Consider the following 20254-nt stretch of genomic DNA (forward strand, 5'->3'; position numbering starts at 1 on the left):
TGAGCTGCAGCAAATCAGCACATTAGAATGATTTCTGAAGGATCATGTGACACTGAAGACTGAACTAATGAAGCTAAAAATTCAGCTTTGTAAATTACATTTTTTAATTATATTAAAATAAAAAACAGATTTTATAATAATAAAATAAAAAAGTATGACACAGGAAAGAAAACTACTTTTTAAACTAATTAATGGGATCTATGACAAACTAGAGATGGTTAACAACAACTAATTGAGGGAGACTACCGGTAGTTTTTCCTAGACTTAGTGCTCATATCCATATTTTTAGTTTGGCTATTTTTAGTGGCAATGCTCTAATTAGCTGCATGCTGATTGTTTGATTGATGGTTGCTTAGACAGCTCGCTGCTGCTATAGTATTTATTATTAATATTTGAAAAGTGCTTTAATTTTAGTGCTGTCAAAAAGATTAATTGCATCTAACATAAAAGTTTCTAATTATATATATATATACATGCACACACACACATTCATATTTTCAAACTTTTATGTTAGATGCGACTAATCGATTTGACAGCACTATTTTAAATACCGTCTTAGTCATTTTTGTACTTTTAGAGTCCCATTTAGTTCTTCAAGTCGCATTTCAATTCCCATTTCAGTTTTTTTAAGTAATATTTATATTTTATTAAAGCTTAATTTCAATTAATGAATGATTTTGAATCATTTTAGTTTACAATAACAACACTGATGGGAGTATAGCATGCAAATTGAGATTCAGCTCCTTCACGCCATCAAACAGTGAGAAAAGCACACGTTGAATTCCCTGGGGTCAGTGAACAGTGAGACTGGGGTGGAAGCCTTGGGGGGAGGCGACGGCGACAATGAAAATGCTAATACACACATTCACACTCCAACATGGGGCTGTACACTACAGACCTTGTGGTAATTGGCACCGATCCCCGCGCTGAACATGGCTTGCTGAGAGGCAATGATCTTCTTCCTCTGCTTCAGTTCCTCCTTTAACGTCTTGGCATCCTGGCTTTTTTTCTGCAGCTGGACGAGGAGCTGCTCTCTTTCCCGAGCCTCCGTCAGGAGCCTCTCCTCGGCCGCCTGCAGACTGACGCTCAGGCAATCCTGGGAGTGCAGCAGGTACTCCACGGTGAGCTGGGCCAACCGGAAGAGCTTGATCAGGGCCGGGTCCACGGGGCTCTGACAGCGGTGGCAGCGCTCGCCCTCCACGTTGCAGAACGTCACCGCCGTGATGTTCTCCTGTAATGCGTGGAAATCCATTTCGCAGGCCACGCGGTCCACATCCACTGCATTGATCCGACGCCAATCCACATTCTCACGCCGGGCTCTGAACTTGAAGGACGGGGGAATGCTGGTGCTGGTGGCGGCTACGGATGAAGTTAGCGGTCCGGGCATGGTGGATGCGGCTGTTCTGCCCTGGCTGCCGGATGAGGGCTGACTCTGTGGAGAGCTCAGTAGAGACGGGATCCCTGCTGAGGAATGAGTTCCCGGGGGATCTGACGGGTACGGGTAGTAAACGTTGTCATAAAATGGCTGAAGGGGAAACAAAGAGCAAGGTGAAATTTATAATTCCAGGTACATAACATTTAATTCATAAACAAGACTGTTTCTCAAGGTCACACAAAACATTCCAGATCGATTCCACCACTGAAAGCTAACCGTTAACCAGCTAACAGCAACAACAACACAGGTCCACATGACTATATGAGCGTTCATTAAACGCGAGAATGAAATGATGAAATCGTTTATATATATATTAAATTCCACCTTATTTTGCGGCTTCGTGGTGTCTGTTGTCTCCTTACCATCTTGCGGTTTTTGTGAAGTCTTGATGAATGATCAGAGCGGCGCGCGGCACAGCAGTGTCAAGGCGTCCTGTGCGTTTCTATGGAAACAAGAGCGCGCGTCCCACTTTGCACAGCACACTGCACGAGAACAGAGGAGGAAAGAGCACGTGCATGTTAAAGGTATTTTGGGGGTTTCCTGTTTATTTGTCACTCAACACAGATCGTTATTATTATGTATTAATTCATCAATTTGAACATTTGAGCTTCGGACAGTTTTCTTCTGCGAAATGATATCCTACAAAAATGAACAGATTACATTAGCCCAAAACAATCACATATCATTTTTTTTTTACTGTGTAATAACGTTTGACGTTTTAAAATGGAAAAATACTTAAATTTACGTTTGCATTACATTTATATTAACTTTAAATAACATTAAACCTGTTTATGCATTGTGAATTATTTAATTATTTAATGACATTGTTTATTTAACATAAGCATATAATAAAAGTCACTGAAACAAATATCACAATTTTTCCGCATTTTACATTGCGTTAATGGGCATTAATTTGGCGTTGTTAAATGTCATTAAGATAATGTCACGATGCAAAAAAGTATTGAAAAAGTTAAATATATATCTTTACTCTTTTCGTTTGTTATTAAAGAGAAATGAGACGTACACATGCACTTGGTTTACCCTACAAACATCGAGCAATTTTCTGTTAACGTTACACAGACTGAACTCGAACGAGTCTCTCTCAGGATTTCACCTTCTCAGATTACTGCCCCTTAAAAACATCTCAAGTTGGGACAGGCTCAGTTAAGAACAAAAGGGGGGCGGCGTGCACAAGAACGACACAGAGAGAATGGTCAAACCAGAAGAAAAAGTTAACTTTTAACCCAACAATACGAAAAGATAAATATAACATGAAGTTCGTCTTCAGCCATTTTCACAGCAAACCAAAGAGTTTTTGCGACTCGCTCACTCGCCCATCGGCCGCGGAGTAACGGGAAGGACAGATGCAATGGCTCTTACCTCTCGACTAAAGTTTTTGCAAAGAATCCATGCAGAAGTGCGTCAAATCCGCTTCACCTCAGCGCTGTGAATCAAACAAACGCCACGTAGTTCCAGTTGTGGGAAACTTTAACGCGGACAGAGGCAAGCCCGACAAAACGATTCCCCCAAAACTGTGAGGATTCAGAGCGGCGTGACGTCACAGCACATTCCTGGCGCGAGCCTCATCTCATCTCTGGGGCTCGAGGAGGGGGAAGGGCGCGCGCGTCCCACAGGGAACATCCACGGGCCCGAGAACAACATCAGTTATGAGCTTTATCGTCAACTGGGCTTTTCTTTTATACCAGACATTCAGAAATATGCTCAGGCATAATTCATCAACACCTTATCATTTAGCAAAAATATCTTACAAGAAAAGGTTCTATAGGTGCTTCGTATTTGGAACCCCTAACAGGTTCTACACTCTTAGAAAAAAATGGTTCATTGGGGTTCTATATAGAACCATAGGGTTCTTTACTCAACTCCAAAGAACCTTTTATGCTAAAAAGGTTCTATAATGACAAGAAAGAATCCTTTCTTGGGTTCTGTATAGAACCTTTTAGGCCGGGGTTCCAAATACGAAGCGCCTATAGAACCTTTTAAGGTTCTATATAGAACCTTTTCTTCTAAGAGTGTATAGGCTATATAGCTTACATAATAACAAGAAATAAAAAAAAGAAAGTAAATAAAAATTTGCAGGATTCCTAACCGGGTTGAAATAAAACAGAATTTAACTCATGACAGGATGGAACCTATAACATTAATAATAATTATAATGAAGTTTCCTTCTGACACTTTGACAATATCATACTTTTCTGTAGTTTTATCAAACACAATGGAATGTAAGACGAAGCAACTAATAGGCTACTGCATCATAGCACATACAATATTTGAGTTTAATATTTTATCCATTATATTAAGATGTATACATGAAAATATGCAGCATAACAGGAATGAACCGTATGCTTCTTCCACCTCTTTCCCTTAGGCTATGTATTTTGATCATGTTAAAAAATAAAAAATAATTATAATATAAAATATCATTATCAATCATGCTTATTTACCTAGTCAAACCAGTTTAACCCTAAATCTATGTTCATAGATTTTTTATGAGCATAGACCATTTTTATGAAACGTTGCCAATTCAACGATCATCATCATCATAAAGTTAGTGTTTCTTAGTGAGTGACGCCATCCAGTGGTATTTCTTTTACAGTGCTTGTTTGAAGAACATTTCCAAGTTAGAAATTATCAATTCTATTATTTGTCATTTAATTAAGCTTCTTTAGATGTTCTTTTACAATCTCCTGGGGCTCCCTATTAGTCTGGTGAAGCCTATAAGCTTATTAAAAGTGAAATGCATATGGTATTGTGATTTAGGGTGCGTATGGAATAGAAGAATAGCCTAATACAAACAGTGCATGCTGTTATTTTAACTGGTGAGCAAATAGCATCTACATTTTCAATATAGCTCTAAAAGTAATTTAATTCATAGACCTGAATCATGAAATAATTGAGACTATTGCTTTATTTTAAATGCTTGGAAACAGGCATTTTCAAAAAGACAATTTTTAGATAGGCTACACTCTAAAAAATGCTGGGTTGTTTCAACCCAATTTTGGGTCAAATATGGACAAACCCAGCCGTTGGGTAAAATTTTTACATTACATTTTTAACTCAATGTTTGGGTTTGTCCATATTTGACCCAAAATTGGGTTGAAACAACCCAGCATTTTTTAGAGTGTAACATTCTTTTTCCCATTGTTAATTCATGTTCTTTCCTAACTGATGTTCATTTATATTACTTTATGTAAAATGTATTAGCATATGAAATCAACGTTAGGCTATAAATTATTAAATGCTGTATTATTCATTGTTATTTCATGTTATTACAGCAACTAAAATGCTAATGTACAATGTTTCTGTAAAGTGTTACCAAAGAAAAAGGGAGAAACATCTGGAAATTGTTGAGTGTTTCTAATACAAAAAACAAAAACAAAAAAAACAAAATAGTAATTTGGGTGAAGGAATGAAAGTCATTTCAACTTAAATTACACTCTAAAAAATGCTGGGTTGTTTCAACCCAATTTTGGGTCAAATATGGACAAACCCAAACGTTGGGTTAAAAATGTAATAAAAAAATGTAACCCAACGGCTGGGTTTGTCCACATTTGACCCAAAATTGGGTTGAAACAACCCAGCATTTTTTAGAGTGTAATAAATTAACAGATTAATGTTGTAAAATTTGATACATTTGAAGCTGATTTTATTACTGTTGTGTTATCGTTTCTTTAAACACTGGGTTACACAGCTGAGTCTATAGGAGGCAAGGTGGGTCTGACAGTTCTTGAAAACTGGGTTTCTTGTGTTCCTCTCCTCTCTTTACTTCCTCTTCTCTCACTGTATGATTGTTGTGAAGGAGGGATGAAGACTGTTGTGGGTCTGGACGAGACGGGCAGCGTGTACGTACGTCTGGTACGTGCCGTCATTTTGGTTGGGGGTCTTATGAGTTGTTTATTGAATCTGAGGAAGAAAAACAGGTAAATTTAACCACATATTCATTGCACCCCCCTTTTTAGCTTGTTTCCACGTAGATGTAGACTGTGTGACGGGCCAGACCTTTTGGGGAATGACTCTTTCCCGGAGAAATAGCACATGACTGCACTTCCACATATAACCAGACACGAACCTCCCCAACCAATGAAGAGAGCGGCACCGAGCTCATACCTGAGAAATAAAAGTCACATATTTTAAAGAACCATATCATAATGCTTTCCTTTTTAACATTTTTTTGAGATTTGAGGTTGAGGGCCGTCACCAAATTAGATGGTTTTGTGTTCAGTCTGCAATATTTTAGTTATTTTTAGTCTATACAAACATGCAGACTGATGTCTTTGTCTATTGCATCATGTTTGCTCTCTTTCAACAAACTGAAATGAATCTGCAGCAGTCAGGTGGTACAGGTCAGTGCTCTTTAAGTTGTTTATGTTCACTATTATTGTAAAGTAATGTGCTTTGAGGCATGAGGTTAACCCCTTCTCTCGGGATGCTTTTGTTTGCTCCCTGCTCCAAGTACACCTGGCGAGCCAATCAGAGTATTAGGGCTGGGACGATACACCTATCTCCCGATTCGATACTATCACGATACTTGGGTGCCGATACGATATGTAATGCGATTTTTTTAAGAATTGAGATTCTACAAGTATTGCGATTCGATATTGCAATATACTGCGATTTTTTTATATTTTAACACTAGACCATGGGGAAAAATTAAATCATAATACAGACTGATGTATAAGATGAGTCATATTTACAAAAACAATTAATCACATCTTTCTGACTTATTTCAGAAGCATCTTACAGTTACTACATTCTCTTGAATAAATTATTCAATAACAAATAAAAAATTTAACAGTCACTTGTCGCCACGTAGTGGCGAAACAATGTAATCGATAAATGCGTTATTTTAATCGCCAAGTTTCTCTCAAACGCTGATTTGCTCTATTCTGATCGCTACAGACATCAGTGTATTTGAACTTTAAACTTTTATCCCAGAACTTCTGTGATAATTTGAACTATTGTATCACAGAAATAATGAAACTATGAGGTTGAAAATACTGCTGTTTCATGACAACTCTCTCTGGGTCAGGCAACACAGATTTGAATGTTGCGATATGATTTTGTCAAAGGTTTAATAGACAGACGAATTGAAAGATCGCGTGGGTGTTTGAATCGAGATCACAGTCTTTTAAAGATGAATGAATGGTGCAGCTCTACTGTGTTATCTCTCTCTCAGCACATGAGTAGTGCGAGGGCTTTTCAGTGCGTTCAGTCTCACGTATCTTCCACGTGTCCACTTGGGATATTACGTCACTCAAAACTCAAAGATTACGAGACATTTCATTCTTTGTAAAAAAAAAACACACAAAAAAAAACATGCAAAAAAACATTTCACCCTTTGTTGGTTGAAACGAAGCTGGCTTACTTCTATCAACCTCATCTATTTGCAAGGACAAAAATAAAGCAATTTAATTTGAATTAATATCAATTCTGTAATAAAAAAATCTATTTAAAAATAGTTTTAAAAGAAATTGCGATACCTAGGTGAATAGATTTTTTCTCTCAACAATAGTATCAGACTTAGTCCAGTTTCTGGCTGATGGATTACCCCCTTGGTGTGTTCATGTGTTTGAGGAGCCGTGGCTTTGGAGACGCTCTGAAGTGAGGGTGGGATCTCATGCCTTCAAAGCTAACTCGCTATTGCTAGCACTCCAAAAATGGCCTACCCTACCTTTAATCGAAATGTCAACAGTCACTGTTGCTTATTTCACTGTTGCTTCGTCACTGCAAATTACTGTCTGTATGAACATCACTTAGCTGTATGTATGTATGTATGTATGTATGTATGTTTGTTTGTTTGTTTGTTTGTATGTATGTATGTATGTATATGTATGTATGTATGTATGTATGTATGTGGCTTCATTTCAATAAATGGTATTTTTGGACTCAAAAGACCAAAGATATTTGATTCCTCATTATATGACCCCTAAGACCTTTGGTATATCATGACTCATATTTTACATCAACCGCTATAGCAGTAAAGTAATGTGACCAATATAAATGTCATAATTACGTACTTTGTTTCTAAGAAATATGGATCCACAAATTCTGAACGCACTTTATTTCCCCACCAGGAGTAGACTATCATACCACAGAACCCTGCAAAACAGACATCAGTTAATGATACTCAATGTATGCTTTGTGCAAAAATTATTATGAAGGAATATTCATACCGGATGCCATGTACGTCAATGCTGCTGCGAATGTAACTCTGGCGTTGGCGAGCTCAGAGCCTCCGATTTTGGTACATTTCATCCCAATGAGGGCAAGCACAGCTCCCCAGAACCCAAAGATCACAGAGACCACAGACAGAGCCCTGCACACATGCAGGAAAACTAACAGCCACACAAAGAGAGGAGATTAATTATCAAATCATGAACTAATGTCTCAGTTTCAACCACAGAGATGTTGTCCTCACCAGACAGGTCCATCAGGGAAGGGAAGTATTTACAGTCAGATACTCCTGTGGCATCTGAGACACAGTCCATCCAGAGGTTGGAATAGTAATCCCCGGCGGTGAGAACGACAGAAGCACTTTCTGAGACGATCCAGTACTCAATGGCCAGAGTGGAACAGATCAACATCCAGCCACACAGACAGGACACAAAGCAGCCGATCTCCACATACATCACCACTGTCCGCTGCCTCATGCTGCCGGCTTCATGAAACCAGATGTGAGAGAGACACGTGCACTGCTGAGAGGTCAATGGAGGAATAAGATATGGCAGTGTGTCTCCTGCCTTTGGAAAACCTCCTTTTGCATTTGACAACTGGTAAAACTACCTAGTTTTACCTCATCATCAGTTTTTCATCCCCAGAGGGCATTATCACAGATTCTTAGAATAGGAAATGGTTTCGAAGAGCTTCCAGTGCAATAATGTGCACGTCTAATGATCTAAAACAAGTTAAAGTGAGCTTTATACAAACCAAGCCAATATTAAATAATGTCAAAGCTTATTTCTTAGTTGAAATTAATAAGAAATGAAATGAATGATGGTTGAAAATGAAATGGGGAAAATGTAATTCTTTACATATATATTAAATAAAAAGTGTTGTGCTAAAACGGACCATATGAAAATATAAGTATAATGGATGTTACACAAACACTGGGTTCAGAAGCGATGCCAGTGTGATTTTATTATCATATGTATATTAATATTTTTAATTACCTTTTATTTTTATATTTTCGGTTTCATTTTAAGTTTAGTTTTGTGGTATTTTTTATGTAGGCCTACTTTGTGTAAAATGGTTTATATTATTTTTTAAAGATTTTTATTAAGCTTTGAATTTTATTTAAAGTTTTTGTACTTTTAGTATTGACTTAAACTTCATTTTAGCCTTATTTTTATTATTTAAGCCATATATTTTAATAGTTTGGTTTGAGTTAATAACACCAACTGATGCCTTTCCATCCTTTATAAAAATGTCTCTAAATATTTTTGTCTGTTAATATATTTCTTGAGCCTCTTGACTTGACCCAGTTTCTGTTGACGCATCCTGATCGTACCTGTGTGAGTTTTCATGATCTTGTGTGTACAGGTTGTCTTGTTTTTGAAATATAATCTGACAGGACATCAGCTATTGGATATGAAGTGTCCTGGGAATACTGGGAGTTAAGATGTTTATCTAACACATGCAATGTGTGCAGTGTTTATGTATAAACAATATTTGGCTATTTCAGTGCCACCAGCATGCAAGGAGAAAATCAGTATAAATAAATAAAGAGTCAAATGAAAAATAAAAGATGAGTCAACTTAACACTAGTCTAGATCTTGTTCGGATAAGAATCGCCTGAGGAGTGTAAACACTTCAGCTCGGTGGTGTTTTCAGCAGAGCTCTGTTTTTTAGAACGAAGGCGTCGAGGTTTGGCTGGTTAGCATGGCCTGGTTAGTTAGCCAACTGGTAGCATCTGGCTTGGATTTTTTTTGTTGCTGTGCTATGTATTCTGAAGAAATAAAGTTTTAGGCTAAATATGAATACAAACTTATAAATCACAAAAATGTTATTATGCTATATTATGTTTGATCAGTGATATCATGACTTAACATGGAATAAAAATTAATAAGTTGATAATTAAGATGAAGTAGGTCTTAGTAGAATAGTAAATAAAAATAAAAAAAACTTATCATAGGCCCTGTGATAAAGGGGTGTGTGAGTGACAGGATGATACAGACCTATTATGAGTTTGTGAAAGCAGCCTATTTTAAAATAAACTCTTTCCATCTGGCCTACCGTATATATTCCGCCAGGTGGCGCGTTTCTGCTTCTCTGTTTAACCGTTACTCTCACCAGTAATCGTGCTGTTGAAATCATGCACGTTGTTGTGGTGTGTGTGTAAGTTGTTTTCTCATCATACGTGTGCACACCTGTGTTATTTAAGTCTTTTGTAATTGTTACAAATTATAATGTAATAGGCCCTACACATTAATTTAAACAAAGTGAGTATTTACCAGTGGAGGACAGTAACAAAGTATTTTTTATTTTGGTAAACTTTTACTTTACCGTCCCGCCCCAAAAAGCACACTTCATGCACTTTCAGTCTTTTGGACAATTGCTGACAGGTTATGTCCATGAGACTGTGGAGCAGTGGCCGGCAACAGGCCCAGACTGGCCTGCCAGCAATAAAGAATTTCGTTTTAAATTGTATCTTAATTTTAATCAATGTTCTCAACTCAACTCAAACGTTCTGGGAAAGTGTTTTTATATACAAACTCAAAGAGTTGTCGAAAAGCAGAGGCGTTGGTTGATGTAGAAATTCGTGGGAAAGTGTGTAGTTCATTTTAGGCCCTGTCCCAAATGGCACTTCATATGCACTTTCGGTCTGGGCTACTTCGTTTATAGACTAGGCTACTAGGCCTACCATACCTTTAGCTTTTTTACTTCTGGCGACTGCATTCAGGCTTCAAAATTCATAAAAGTTGTGTTCATCTGTGATAATTTTCTTGATGGACAAAACGTGCAAGTATCATAAACTTTTGTTGATCACAGAGCTTGTTTTTAGCAATAATCCAAAATCTTATTGTTTTTCTCTCTCAAGGAAACCAGTGTGATGCTGCTAACTGGTTGGCCTACAAAGTGACTTCCTACCTGCTGCACCACATTTTAGGTTTCAGAAGGGTGCTCGCGCGCGCCCCCCTGTGGTCGCTTTTGCCAGGAGACTTTTTCCTGACAGTCAAAGCGGCGTTACGAAAGCTAGTAGTAGGAAGACCGCGAGTGTTTAGGGTGCCATTTGGGAAAGATCTGTTCCACACCATAATATGGTAGTTTTTACTCCACTAGTACATTTCATAAACATATATTGTTCCTCATTATTTTGAACAGAAGAAATTGCGACCAGGACTCCAACCGCTGTTTTAGATTCAACACCCTGATCCAATGATCCAGTCAAAATAGGTTGAAGGTGCGCGCGACTCAAGGCGTGAAAAGTAAGTTAGCCTACTAATTTTAGTTGGCAATTTAAATCTTAGGTCAGTTATTTGTGAACATACTGTTTTGTGTTTGTTGCCACATATTTAGGTGGGCTACACAAACGTAGTTTTTCCTAATTTATAAAATAGGCCAGGCTACTGGTAGTAGCATATACGCCTATTGTTTCACTGGTTTGCACATTTGAATATCAATAACTTAAATTTATATTTTAGTAGGCTATATTAAAGTTTAATTTTTTAATACGTTTTGGTAATAAAATAAAGTTTGCATTATACATTATTAAGCTACATATAGGCCTAATGCTGGCTAAATAATAGCAAACATGGTTTATTGATTAGTACTGGTTTACTTTTAATACTTGAGTAGCTACATTAAAAAGTACTCAAGTACTTTTGAGATGTAGCCTACTGTGATTTATCTAACACTTTTTTTTCTTTAACAAGCCAGGAATTGTCACTTTTTAAAAACAAAATCATGATACTTTAGTTTATTCTTGTTGCAGTTCCCCATTCAATTCTTTGTAGTATTTCACAGAGAAATGACACAATTAAAGAGAGCATCTTCTCCTCAGAGGAAGGTGTCAGTGTCTCTGCGCTCTTGTTCATACCAACATTCGTTTTATTTGAGAAAACATTACACTGTAAAAAAAAATGTATGCCTTAAATAAACTTATAGATGTGTAAGTAATTTCAACTTAAATTATATTAAACTGACTGAAATTAGTTGAATCTGGTATAACTTGTTTAACCTATTTTGATGTTAAAGCAATACAAAAAAATATGTTGTCATAGCTTATTGATCTTTCTTTTTCTTTTTCTTTTTTACTACAGTGTACTGCCTGTTAAAAAGATGCATCAAAAGAGGACAGTCCAGCCTTATTTGCTACTATCCTGTCAAGCAAGTAATGACAGCATTTTAAATGGCTCTAATACCAATTCTGATATGAATCTCTGTTCATCAGTGACGCAAGGAAGCTTTCGCTGTGGGATACCTGGATATCACATTAAAGACTGCCCCCAAAAAATGAGGTAAATGTTCTTTGACACAGTCACAGATTACAATTATTGTGAGTTTAATGGCACACATTATAATTGTCTACAATAATCAGCTCATTAAACTCTTCATTCAGAAAACATAAGAGCATTAAAACAAGCAAAACCTACAGATTTGTTGACCTCCTCATGCAGATCCAGGTCAGGGTCACGCATGGGGCAGCAGGAGGAGGTCTTTTCCTTCATTTATTCTGAATCTCATATTGTGGAAACCCTGGTTTTTAAATTTGACTCTGGCAGAATTTCAGGAGCACTGTTGCTGGACCCGCTCCAGCCAGCTAAAGTGTTCCCATTAAAACCAAACAGACATCAGCGGCCAACCATCATTTCTCAAACGGCTCTTCCCGTTTTCCCTTCCTGGAATACTCAATTATCTGGCCCTTATTTAATAAAACACAGCTTTAAAATGATCAATCTCAACATGAAGCTGCCCATATTCCTCCCCAGCACTCCAACCCCCTTTACACTGACATTTACGCACCATTTACTCACAGCACACGCTGCTGCTCGGCCACATTTACGATTCATTTAGGGCCATTTCCTCCTTGAAGGCTTGAAAACCCTTTTTGAAGAATATTTGTATAGAAAAGAAACATTGTCCATTATGTTCAGTGTGGTGAAGTCAGTGAAGAAACCAGATTTAGCAACAGATAAAGTCTGATCTTACCGTGTTCATTCTTTCATGGATCGTCTCAGAGCTCAAGACACACTTCATTCTCATTCCCTCCTGAAGCTGCTGAGACCCTTAACTGAAATCTGAGGTGCTTTAGTTCAGATGACAAGAAGACATGTGGAAATATAAACACACACAGTTACGTTCATATACAATGTATTACACCTTTTTTGTGCAAAAAAACAGTTTGCAGTAAAGGGGCTTCATTTGGAGGAAAGAAACGCTTCAGTAACCACATGACAGTTCACCTGTTCTGACAGCTACACACACACACACACACACACACAATATGCAACGTGTGTCTTATTAAGAGTGACTTTGGTCTCGTCAAGCAAGAAAAGAAGAAATATGGCCAGAAGCGGTAACACTGTCCAACCTCTGGTTTAACTGAAACCTTTTAATTTTCCTCAGTAAATATTACTTAAACTGTTCTTAAAGGCATCACTGTATAAACTTTCATTATTAATATCTTAGAGTGAGTTATGTTGCAGATGGAGTTTTTAATATCCATGTGACAACAGCAGTCGATATTTCATTAAGATGAATGTAAGCAACAGTCTAGAAATGTCCCATGACAAATCAGCGTATATGAAATAAAAGAAGATGTGCAGACGGACACTGAATAACCTGCTCTGCCTCACAACACTGATGAAAGAAATATTATCCAGATCAGTCAAGATCATATCAGTGCTGGCACTCGCTCACACATCCTCACACACGCGACACGAATGATGACTTTGAGATTTCTGGGACTTTGAGGCTGTTTTTGAACAGCATTTCTCCGTGTATTGAGTGTGGCGAGTGACCTGAGGTCGAGAAGAGAAGTAGCGTTGTGGAGCGTCCACTGCTGTCAGAAATGAGAAATGTCTTTGTCCATCCCAACTGACTCAGTCCTGATGAACTAAGAATGAGTCTTACCCTGAAGTAGAGACACGGCATAATAACATTTTATAAGACATCTGTCTCGTCTCTGTAAACTAAGGGGAAATGAACAGTTTTATTACATTGATCTTCTCTTAAGGTAGAAACAATGTTTTGACTTATGTTTCCAACTCTCTGAAGAATTAGTCTTATTTTTATCTTTTTCTGCTGGAAGCATCATGACGCATCACTTCGACATGAACAGCAAAAAGTGAAAAAACTGCATGTGGATTCTTGAGACTCTAAAGCCATCAACATGATGTCTAAAACGGATAATTAATACCACAGCAAACACAATAAGTGCATTAGTGGTTCTGACTGCTGTCTTTAGATGGAGTTTGATTTGCATAATAAATGAAGTCAGTTATTCCCTCGTTTCATTCAGTTATCTGTTCATCTGCCTTATCTGATCAGCTGGATTTTCCTCATGTGAAAAAAGATAAGAGGAACTCGGGTTCAAATTCCCTCCGGTACCAACTAGAGTGAGAGCCATGAACTCTCTGGCTGCTCTGATATGACCGGCAGTATTAGTTCATTAAACAAGAAATTACCATTGAATAACTTCCATTTTAGACACAGTAGCCTATTACACGTACTTTGTCTAGTTTTGATTAGCCAATGAAAGTAGTTCCAAATGAAGCTACAACAGATTTAATCATGCACGTCTTTGAGAAACAGTAGTCGTGCGTTGTTAGCCTAAAATAACCAAATTACATTTATTTTAAACGTCACAACAGATATTTATCATTCAGTGTAGTGCTTTCAAATGTGACAAATTGATATGAATTTATTTATATTACAATTTTTATTAAATTAATGTTTTTATATTTATATAAACACACATGTACTGTACGGTATATGTTACAGTTGTGGTCAGAATTATTGGCACCCCTGGTAAATATGATCAAAGATGGCTGTAAAAATAAATCTGCATTGTTTATCCTTTTAATCTCTAATTCAAAAAATGCGCAAAAAAATGAATTAAAAGAATTGAAAGTCAGTGTAAAAAATCACATTATGAAATAAAAGCTTTTCTCCAAGACACATTGATTGGCCATTATTATTGGCACACGTTTATTAAATACTTTTTGCAACCTTCTTATGCCAAGATAACAGTTTAATCTGACCATAGAATCCGGTCCATTTTGAAGTTCCAGTCGTGTCTGACAACTGAATATGCCTGAAACCCTCTGAAACTGAAACCCTCCCAAACAACATGTGATAGGGATTGTTTGATTTTTTTTTTTTTTTACTTTCTGACCCCAAGACTCAACTAATCTCTGCAATTGGTGAGTCTTTGCCACTCAAACTTTCCTCCTCACCGTGCATTAAGACAATATAGACACACGTCCTCTTCCAGGCAGATTCATATCTTTAGCGGATTGGAACTTCTTAATGATTGCCCTGATGGTGGAAATATGAATTTTCAATGCTTGAGCTATATTTTCTTACAGCCGCTTTCTATTTTGTGATGCTTAACAATCTTTTGCTGCACATCAGAACTGTATTTGTTTTACTCATTGTGATGGATGATTAAGCGAATTTGGCCTTTGTGTTTCCTCATATTAGTCCTGTGAAACAAGAAGTCATAGCTAGACAATTTCATATTCACCAGTCACCCTGGTGTGCTCATTTTTTTTTTACATATCAATGGAAAATATACTTCAGAGATATTTTACTCATAAAAAATTCTGGGGTGCCAATAATTGTGGCCGACGTGTTTTTGGAGAAAAACATTTATTTCATAATGTGATTTTCCCCCTACTTTCAATTGCTGATGGTTTCACTTTACCTTACAAAATATGATGTGGATAACCAAAGACTGTCGAGTCTTGTTTTATTTGATTTATTTGAGCTGCATAAATATTGATTATTTAAATTCTCTCCTGTTTATTATATTCATAAATTAATAAAAATATTTAGCAGAAATGATACTGCACCCTTTTCCCCTTTTTTAAATGAATCAATACATTTTTATTATGTTGTTATATTTTATTATTTATTTATTTTTCTTGATCTGTCTTGGATGTATTATGGTTCTATTGTGTTATGCCTTCCATGTTAGTTTCTTGTTGGAAATAGACTATTTATGCCATTTTGCTGACATAAAAAAAAAAAAATTGTTAAGGGAAATCCAACAGATATCCCGAGAGTATGGTGCAGTGAACACTGCGTAGGGACCCTGTCAATCGTAACGCAGCTCACTTCCAGACTTGAATGAGTAAATTGTTTTGAATGAATCGGATGAGTGAATAATGGCCCTGTCCGAAATGACACACTTGTGCACTTATGGTCTAGCAAAGCAGGCACTCACAAACACCTAAAATGACAAATGGGACACATACGGTCATGTGGACTAAACGGACACGTGCACACGGCAGCCATTGTGAGGCCACAAGACCGTAGGGTGTCCCATTTGTCATTTTAGGTGCTTGTGAGTGCCTCCTTTGCGGCCAATATGTGCCCTTAATGTGCACTTTTGCGGAGCTTCAGACATCTACCCAACAGTCAAAGCGGCATTACATCATGAAACTGTGGACTCTGAGGAAGATCGTGAGGGTTCGATATGGGAACAGGGCTAATGAATGAGTAAACGTCCCCTTTAAAGAGTCATAAAGACCATTGGCGACAGCATACCTGGAATGTGCAAACACGTTCAGTGCTGTAGGACTGTATCTCAGCACATAGGGACGCTTCTCCAAGATGTCCAATTCAACGACTGGAAGTAATTTTGGGATGATAAACGCTGAATCTCTACACAGTGGCACCGAGTCAGCAAAGGTGGCCCAATGGTGGAAAAGCAATTATAGATATTATTGCTGAAATGTGGCTTAGAATCCATAAAAAGTTATACACTTGTGTCCCATAGTTGTTTTGTACTCGTGTAGTAAGCCTACCTCAATAATTCTAGCGGTGGGTTTGATATGTGTGAATACAAACAACTGTTTATGTCCCAAACATAAAAAAAACACGAAAATGTGGACACTCTAATGTATGTGCAAAGGGAATACTTTATTGACAGAACAGTTTTCAGAGCAAAGAAACTGTCACACAGTAGGACATAATGAATATGTCACTGCCGGTTGGAATGGAGAGCAAAAATTCATCAGTCTAATTCATCAGATCAGATTGCATTTAATCAATCTTGAATCGATTTTGATTCCACAAACTCAAATAGTAGAATCGTGCCCATTATACACAATATATTGGAGTATTACACAATGGTTGCATATTATTTTATACCTACACCTACTTGCTGTAGAAAAATGTTTGGTTCCCCCATGCATATATAGAGCCTACATGGAAATGTAAAGAGTTAGTGGTTGTAAGTTGTATCTCTCAGTGTTTCCTCAGTAATTGAGCGTTTGCAGTCTTTGATGTACGCTTGTCTGCTGAAGTTACAGAGGCAAGGCTGACATAACAAGCTTTTTCTATCTCAAAAGATACAGTCCAGAACGCTCTGCCTCCTGAATGCTGTGTGCCTGTGCTCAGTGAAAAGGTTTTCCTTTGAAGAACTCCCTTAGGAAAGGAAAACCCCAATGTGTTTTTCACCGATAATGATTTATAGGGATTCATTCTCAACCTTCTGGCTGCTCACCTTGCCTGCTGAGATCTATAATCGTCTAAAACTCCTGTAAACTCTAAATTCCTCAAATAAACATTCATAAAACAAAATGATGACTCACAGCAGAGTTTTGACAATCTACTTCTTATTCAATGGAGCACAGGCATGATGATACAGCCTTGACATGCTGTTAGACAGAGTTTTTTTTAATGATGCTTTAGTGGCGCTGCAAGCCGCAGAGGAGTTTCTGTGACATAAATGGGCTGACAGAATTTTTTTATACATATAACAAATACTTACTGGAGGACAGGATTATTCAACTGGAGCAAAATCACTCTGAAAGGCATCAAATACATTTTTAGAAGGGATAGAATTTGCATTTGTGGACCTAAAGTGAATTTTTGAAGGAATTTATGCTGACTCTCTTGTGTAATATGCCAGTGGACAGAAATATATATTTCAGGTGACAAGGAAATTAATTCCAAACACGGCTCACGGAGTATCCTTTAACAAATGTAATATTTTTAAAAGGCATTTTGTGATGAATTACAGAAATGATATTCTACATTCACTAATACATTAGTACAATCAAAAGTTGTGTCTGTTAGCATTAGTTAATGCATTGAACTAACATGAAAAAACTGTATTTTAACTAACATTAACAAATGTTAATAAACACTGTATTGCTCATATAGTTAGATCATGTTTACAAATGAGACCTTATTGTAAAGTGTCCTCTTTTTTTTTTTTTTTTTTTGCACTGATAAACTCACTGCCAGAGGGCATGTGTAATCTCAGGCACTATGAGATTCTCATGATGTTGTGTGGTAATTTATGTCTTCAGAAACTCCTCGTGCTCACAAGCTTCCCACAAGCCTAAAAAAAAGAAGCTTTTGCAGGCAATCCCATAACAACCCGTCTTCCTTAGATCCAAAGGGGAGGGCACAAATGCCATCAGTGTTATTAAGATTGACTCGAGAGGATAGAGAGTGCACTCACGACACTTACACTCTGCACTCCAGCAATCTTACTGCATCAAATATAGCACAAGCATGTGTAAGGCATGTCATTTGTTAAAGACTCTCTGGCTTGGCGCTCACGGTGTGTGGCTTCCCCGATCAGTCCAGAGCTATGAAGTGTGTGCAGCCAAGCTTATAGCTAAAACTGCAGATGCCTTACAAACTGATGTGCAACACTGAAGCCCATGATGCAAGTCGTATGCATCAAATATTATACTCAACCAAAAAAGTTTTTTTTCTGACTATTATTTTATTTGACATGCTGTCATTCTAATTAAAATGAAGGTGTGCGTTTTTTTGTAGACACGTTTTTGTACTGCCGCAGTAGTAATTAATTTGGAAAAATCAGTTTAATTTGTATTTGTTGTATAGAGTTTTATGTTGTCTCATTTCCACATGCCCACTGCAGGATAGCATCCTAATAAGTAATAACGCCACTGTTGATTATGATCAGGGCAGGCTGCCCAGCAGGGAGGGCGCAGAACTCTTGCCCGTCTGAGATCCGGCTCAATGCCACCGCAGTTCAGCATGCTGGGTGAGAGAGCTTTAATGCCATGCCAAGTCCTCCAGAGGGGACGGAGTTGGCACGCAACCAGGCCAGCGGTGGCGGAAAGCTAAGTTCTGCGAGACTGGAGGGTGGCACAGAAGCCTGAGAGAGAACAGAGCAAAGCCAGGGACAGAACCATGCGACAGGGGCCTGGTGCCAAGATCCGACTCAGAATTAGCCTGTGTGGTTTAATTCAACCAAATGTTCTCAGCCGAATATATTTAGAATTATAGGAGAGTTCTGTTTTAACTGGATTATTATTTTTTTGGATAATTTTTTGGTATCTGGTCATTTTGTCCAAAAATTTCCCCTGAAAACTATTTTAAAATGCCCCTATTATGCTATATTAAAGATCTCTCATTTTGTTTTGAAGGTCTCCTACAATTCGCTTACATGCATCCAAGTTAAAAAAAACACTTTAATCTTCTCATAATATACATGTGTTACATGCCTGGACTCTGCACAGCTCGAATGCATGCGCTGTGAATCTAATTTAATACTTCCCTACTATATAGAATGTGAAAAACAGTACACCAAAAGAGTAGTATTTCCGAATACATATTGGAAAAAGAGTAAGCGAAAAGTCCCCGGATGATCTACTCCTTCCGGTGAGATTCTGAAGATCACTTTACTATCCCATGAGGCCACGGGAGAGGATTCATGAATGATAGTGAAGTGACGCAACTGACGCTGGTAGGTCGTGTGATAATGACAACATGGAGGATGTGGTACGTCTGGATTACATTCATACTACCCACATTCATACTATATAGAATACTTATTTAATTGTCGCGAAGTAAATTCATATTCAAATGTAGTAGCCTACCTACTCAGACAGTACTTGATTTCGGCCTCAGCAACAGTCTTTCACTTTGATCACACACACCTGCAGCCAATCGCCTTCTCGTTTGGACTTTTCACTTTCAAGTCATGGTCTGGCCTTGTTGCTTGTTAAATGGATTCACCTTTTTTGCAATTGTTTGTTGGAAAAGACTAACCTGAGTTTAGTTTTTTTTCTACAGGCAAACTTTTAATAAATGCAAGGAATTCAATACACTAACACCACTTCAGCACACAATGAGAACTGACAAAGGACTGCACAAAACAGAGAGGAAATATGCACAATGATAAACAGGTGAATGTATTCAGTACCCAATGAGACTAACTAGGTCACGCTAAAGACCAAACTGAAAGCCTAAAACATGAAACCAATACATATCAAAAACACAAACAAGACAAAATCCTGACAACATTGCAGCATCACCTCTTTTCTTACAGTCTGAAAAGGTTCGATAAAAGATCTGGGGTGCTTCTCAATAATTTCTTAAATAATCAAACTTTAACAACATAAGCTTTCCTTCGATTCCTCCGTCCCCATTTTCTTTCCTCGCAGCCTACAGGGGATTGAGCTGAGAAAGAAAACGAGGATGCAAAAATTAGAAATGACAAGCGTCCCTGGTCTCTCTAAACCCCTCCTTTCCGAGAGCCTACTCTGCTGTGATTGGTCAGATGGCCCAATCTGTTGTGATTGGTCTACACGTGTGTGTCGGGGAAAAAAACCCATTACCATATCTGAATTTCAGCTCTAGAGGCTT

At 37.7% G+C, this 20254-nt stretch overlaps 2 protein-coding genes and 1 long non-coding RNA gene across 10 annotated transcripts in view; 1 reads left to right on the top strand and 2 right to left on the bottom strand.

Moving 5' to 3' along the window:
• Window positions 1-3013, bottom strand: part of dzip1 (DAZ interacting zinc finger protein 1) — a 25180-nt gene extending 22167 nt beyond the window's left edge. For 2 of the 4 annotated variants that reach the window (XM_079627610.1, XM_079627609.1), the window contains exons 1-3: window positions 2816-3013; window positions 1798-1917; window positions 899-1525 (exon numbers count right to left, since the gene is read on the bottom strand). In XM_079627610.1, the coding sequence (XP_079483736.1) occupies window positions 899-1525; window positions 1798-1800 (630 nt within the window). In that variant the 5' untranslated portion in view covers window positions 1801-1917; window positions 2816-3013. Of the gene's footprint in view, window positions 1-898; window positions 1526-1759; window positions 1918-2815 lie in introns of all 4 variants that reach the window. The other 2 variants (XM_079627612.1, XM_079627611.1) reach the window with 1 other exon arrangement.
• A 2041-nt stretch (window positions 3014-5054) lies between these two features.
• Window positions 5055-19584, bottom strand: LOC307006531 (claudin-10-like). Of its 5 annotated transcripts, none has more exons than XM_079627614.1 (8): window positions 19490-19584; window positions 12602-12698; window positions 12416-12496; window positions 7872-8148; window positions 7627-7788; window positions 7471-7552; window positions 5453-5560; window positions 5055-5356 (listed from the first exon to the last, which is right to left on the bottom strand). In XM_079627614.1, the coding sequence occupies exons 3-8, from the start codon at window positions 12416-12418 to the stop codon at window positions 5137-5139; spliced, it is 852 nt and encodes a 283-aa protein (XP_079483740.1). In that variant the 5' UTR covers window positions 12419-12496; window positions 12602-12698; window positions 19490-19584; the 3' UTR covers window positions 5055-5136. The 5 variants fall into 5 exon arrangements, with proteins under 5 accessions (XP_079483740.1, XP_079483741.1, XP_079483742.1 ...); XM_079627615.1 differs by having other exon boundaries at window positions 19486-19553; XM_079627616.1 differs by lacking the exon at window positions 12416-12496 and having other exon boundaries at window positions 7872-8111; window positions 19486-19552.
• LOC307006535 lies at window positions 5267-7662 on the top strand. Its single transcript, XR_013799479.1, has 3 exons — window positions 5267-5373; window positions 5781-5796; window positions 7528-7662. It is a non-coding gene; the product is annotated as an uncharacterized lncRNA (long non-coding RNA).
• Window positions 19585-20254: the final 670 nt, after the last annotated feature.

This window comes from Phoxinus phoxinus, assembly GCF_949152265.1.
Source record: "Phoxinus phoxinus genome assembly, chromosome: 11".
Classification (NCBI taxonomy): domain Eukaryota; kingdom Metazoa; phylum Chordata; class Actinopteri; order Cypriniformes; family Leuciscidae; genus Phoxinus; species Phoxinus phoxinus.

Bases quoted from the DNA above. Each gene is read 5' to 3' on its own strand.
- LOC307006531 (XM_079627613.1), bottom strand. From the start codon at position 12,655: ATGAGAATGAAGTGTGTCTTGAGCTCTGAGACGATCCATGAAAGAATG. The intron at 8,149-12,601 runs GTAAGATCAGAC...TTGACCTCTCAG, and splicing joins TCCATGAAAGAATGAACACG to CAGTGCACGTGTCTCTCTCA. The intron at 5,357-5,452 runs GTCTGGCCCGTC...TTTCTTCCTCAG, and splicing joins AAAGAGTCATTCCCCAAAAG to ATTCAATAAACAACTCATAA.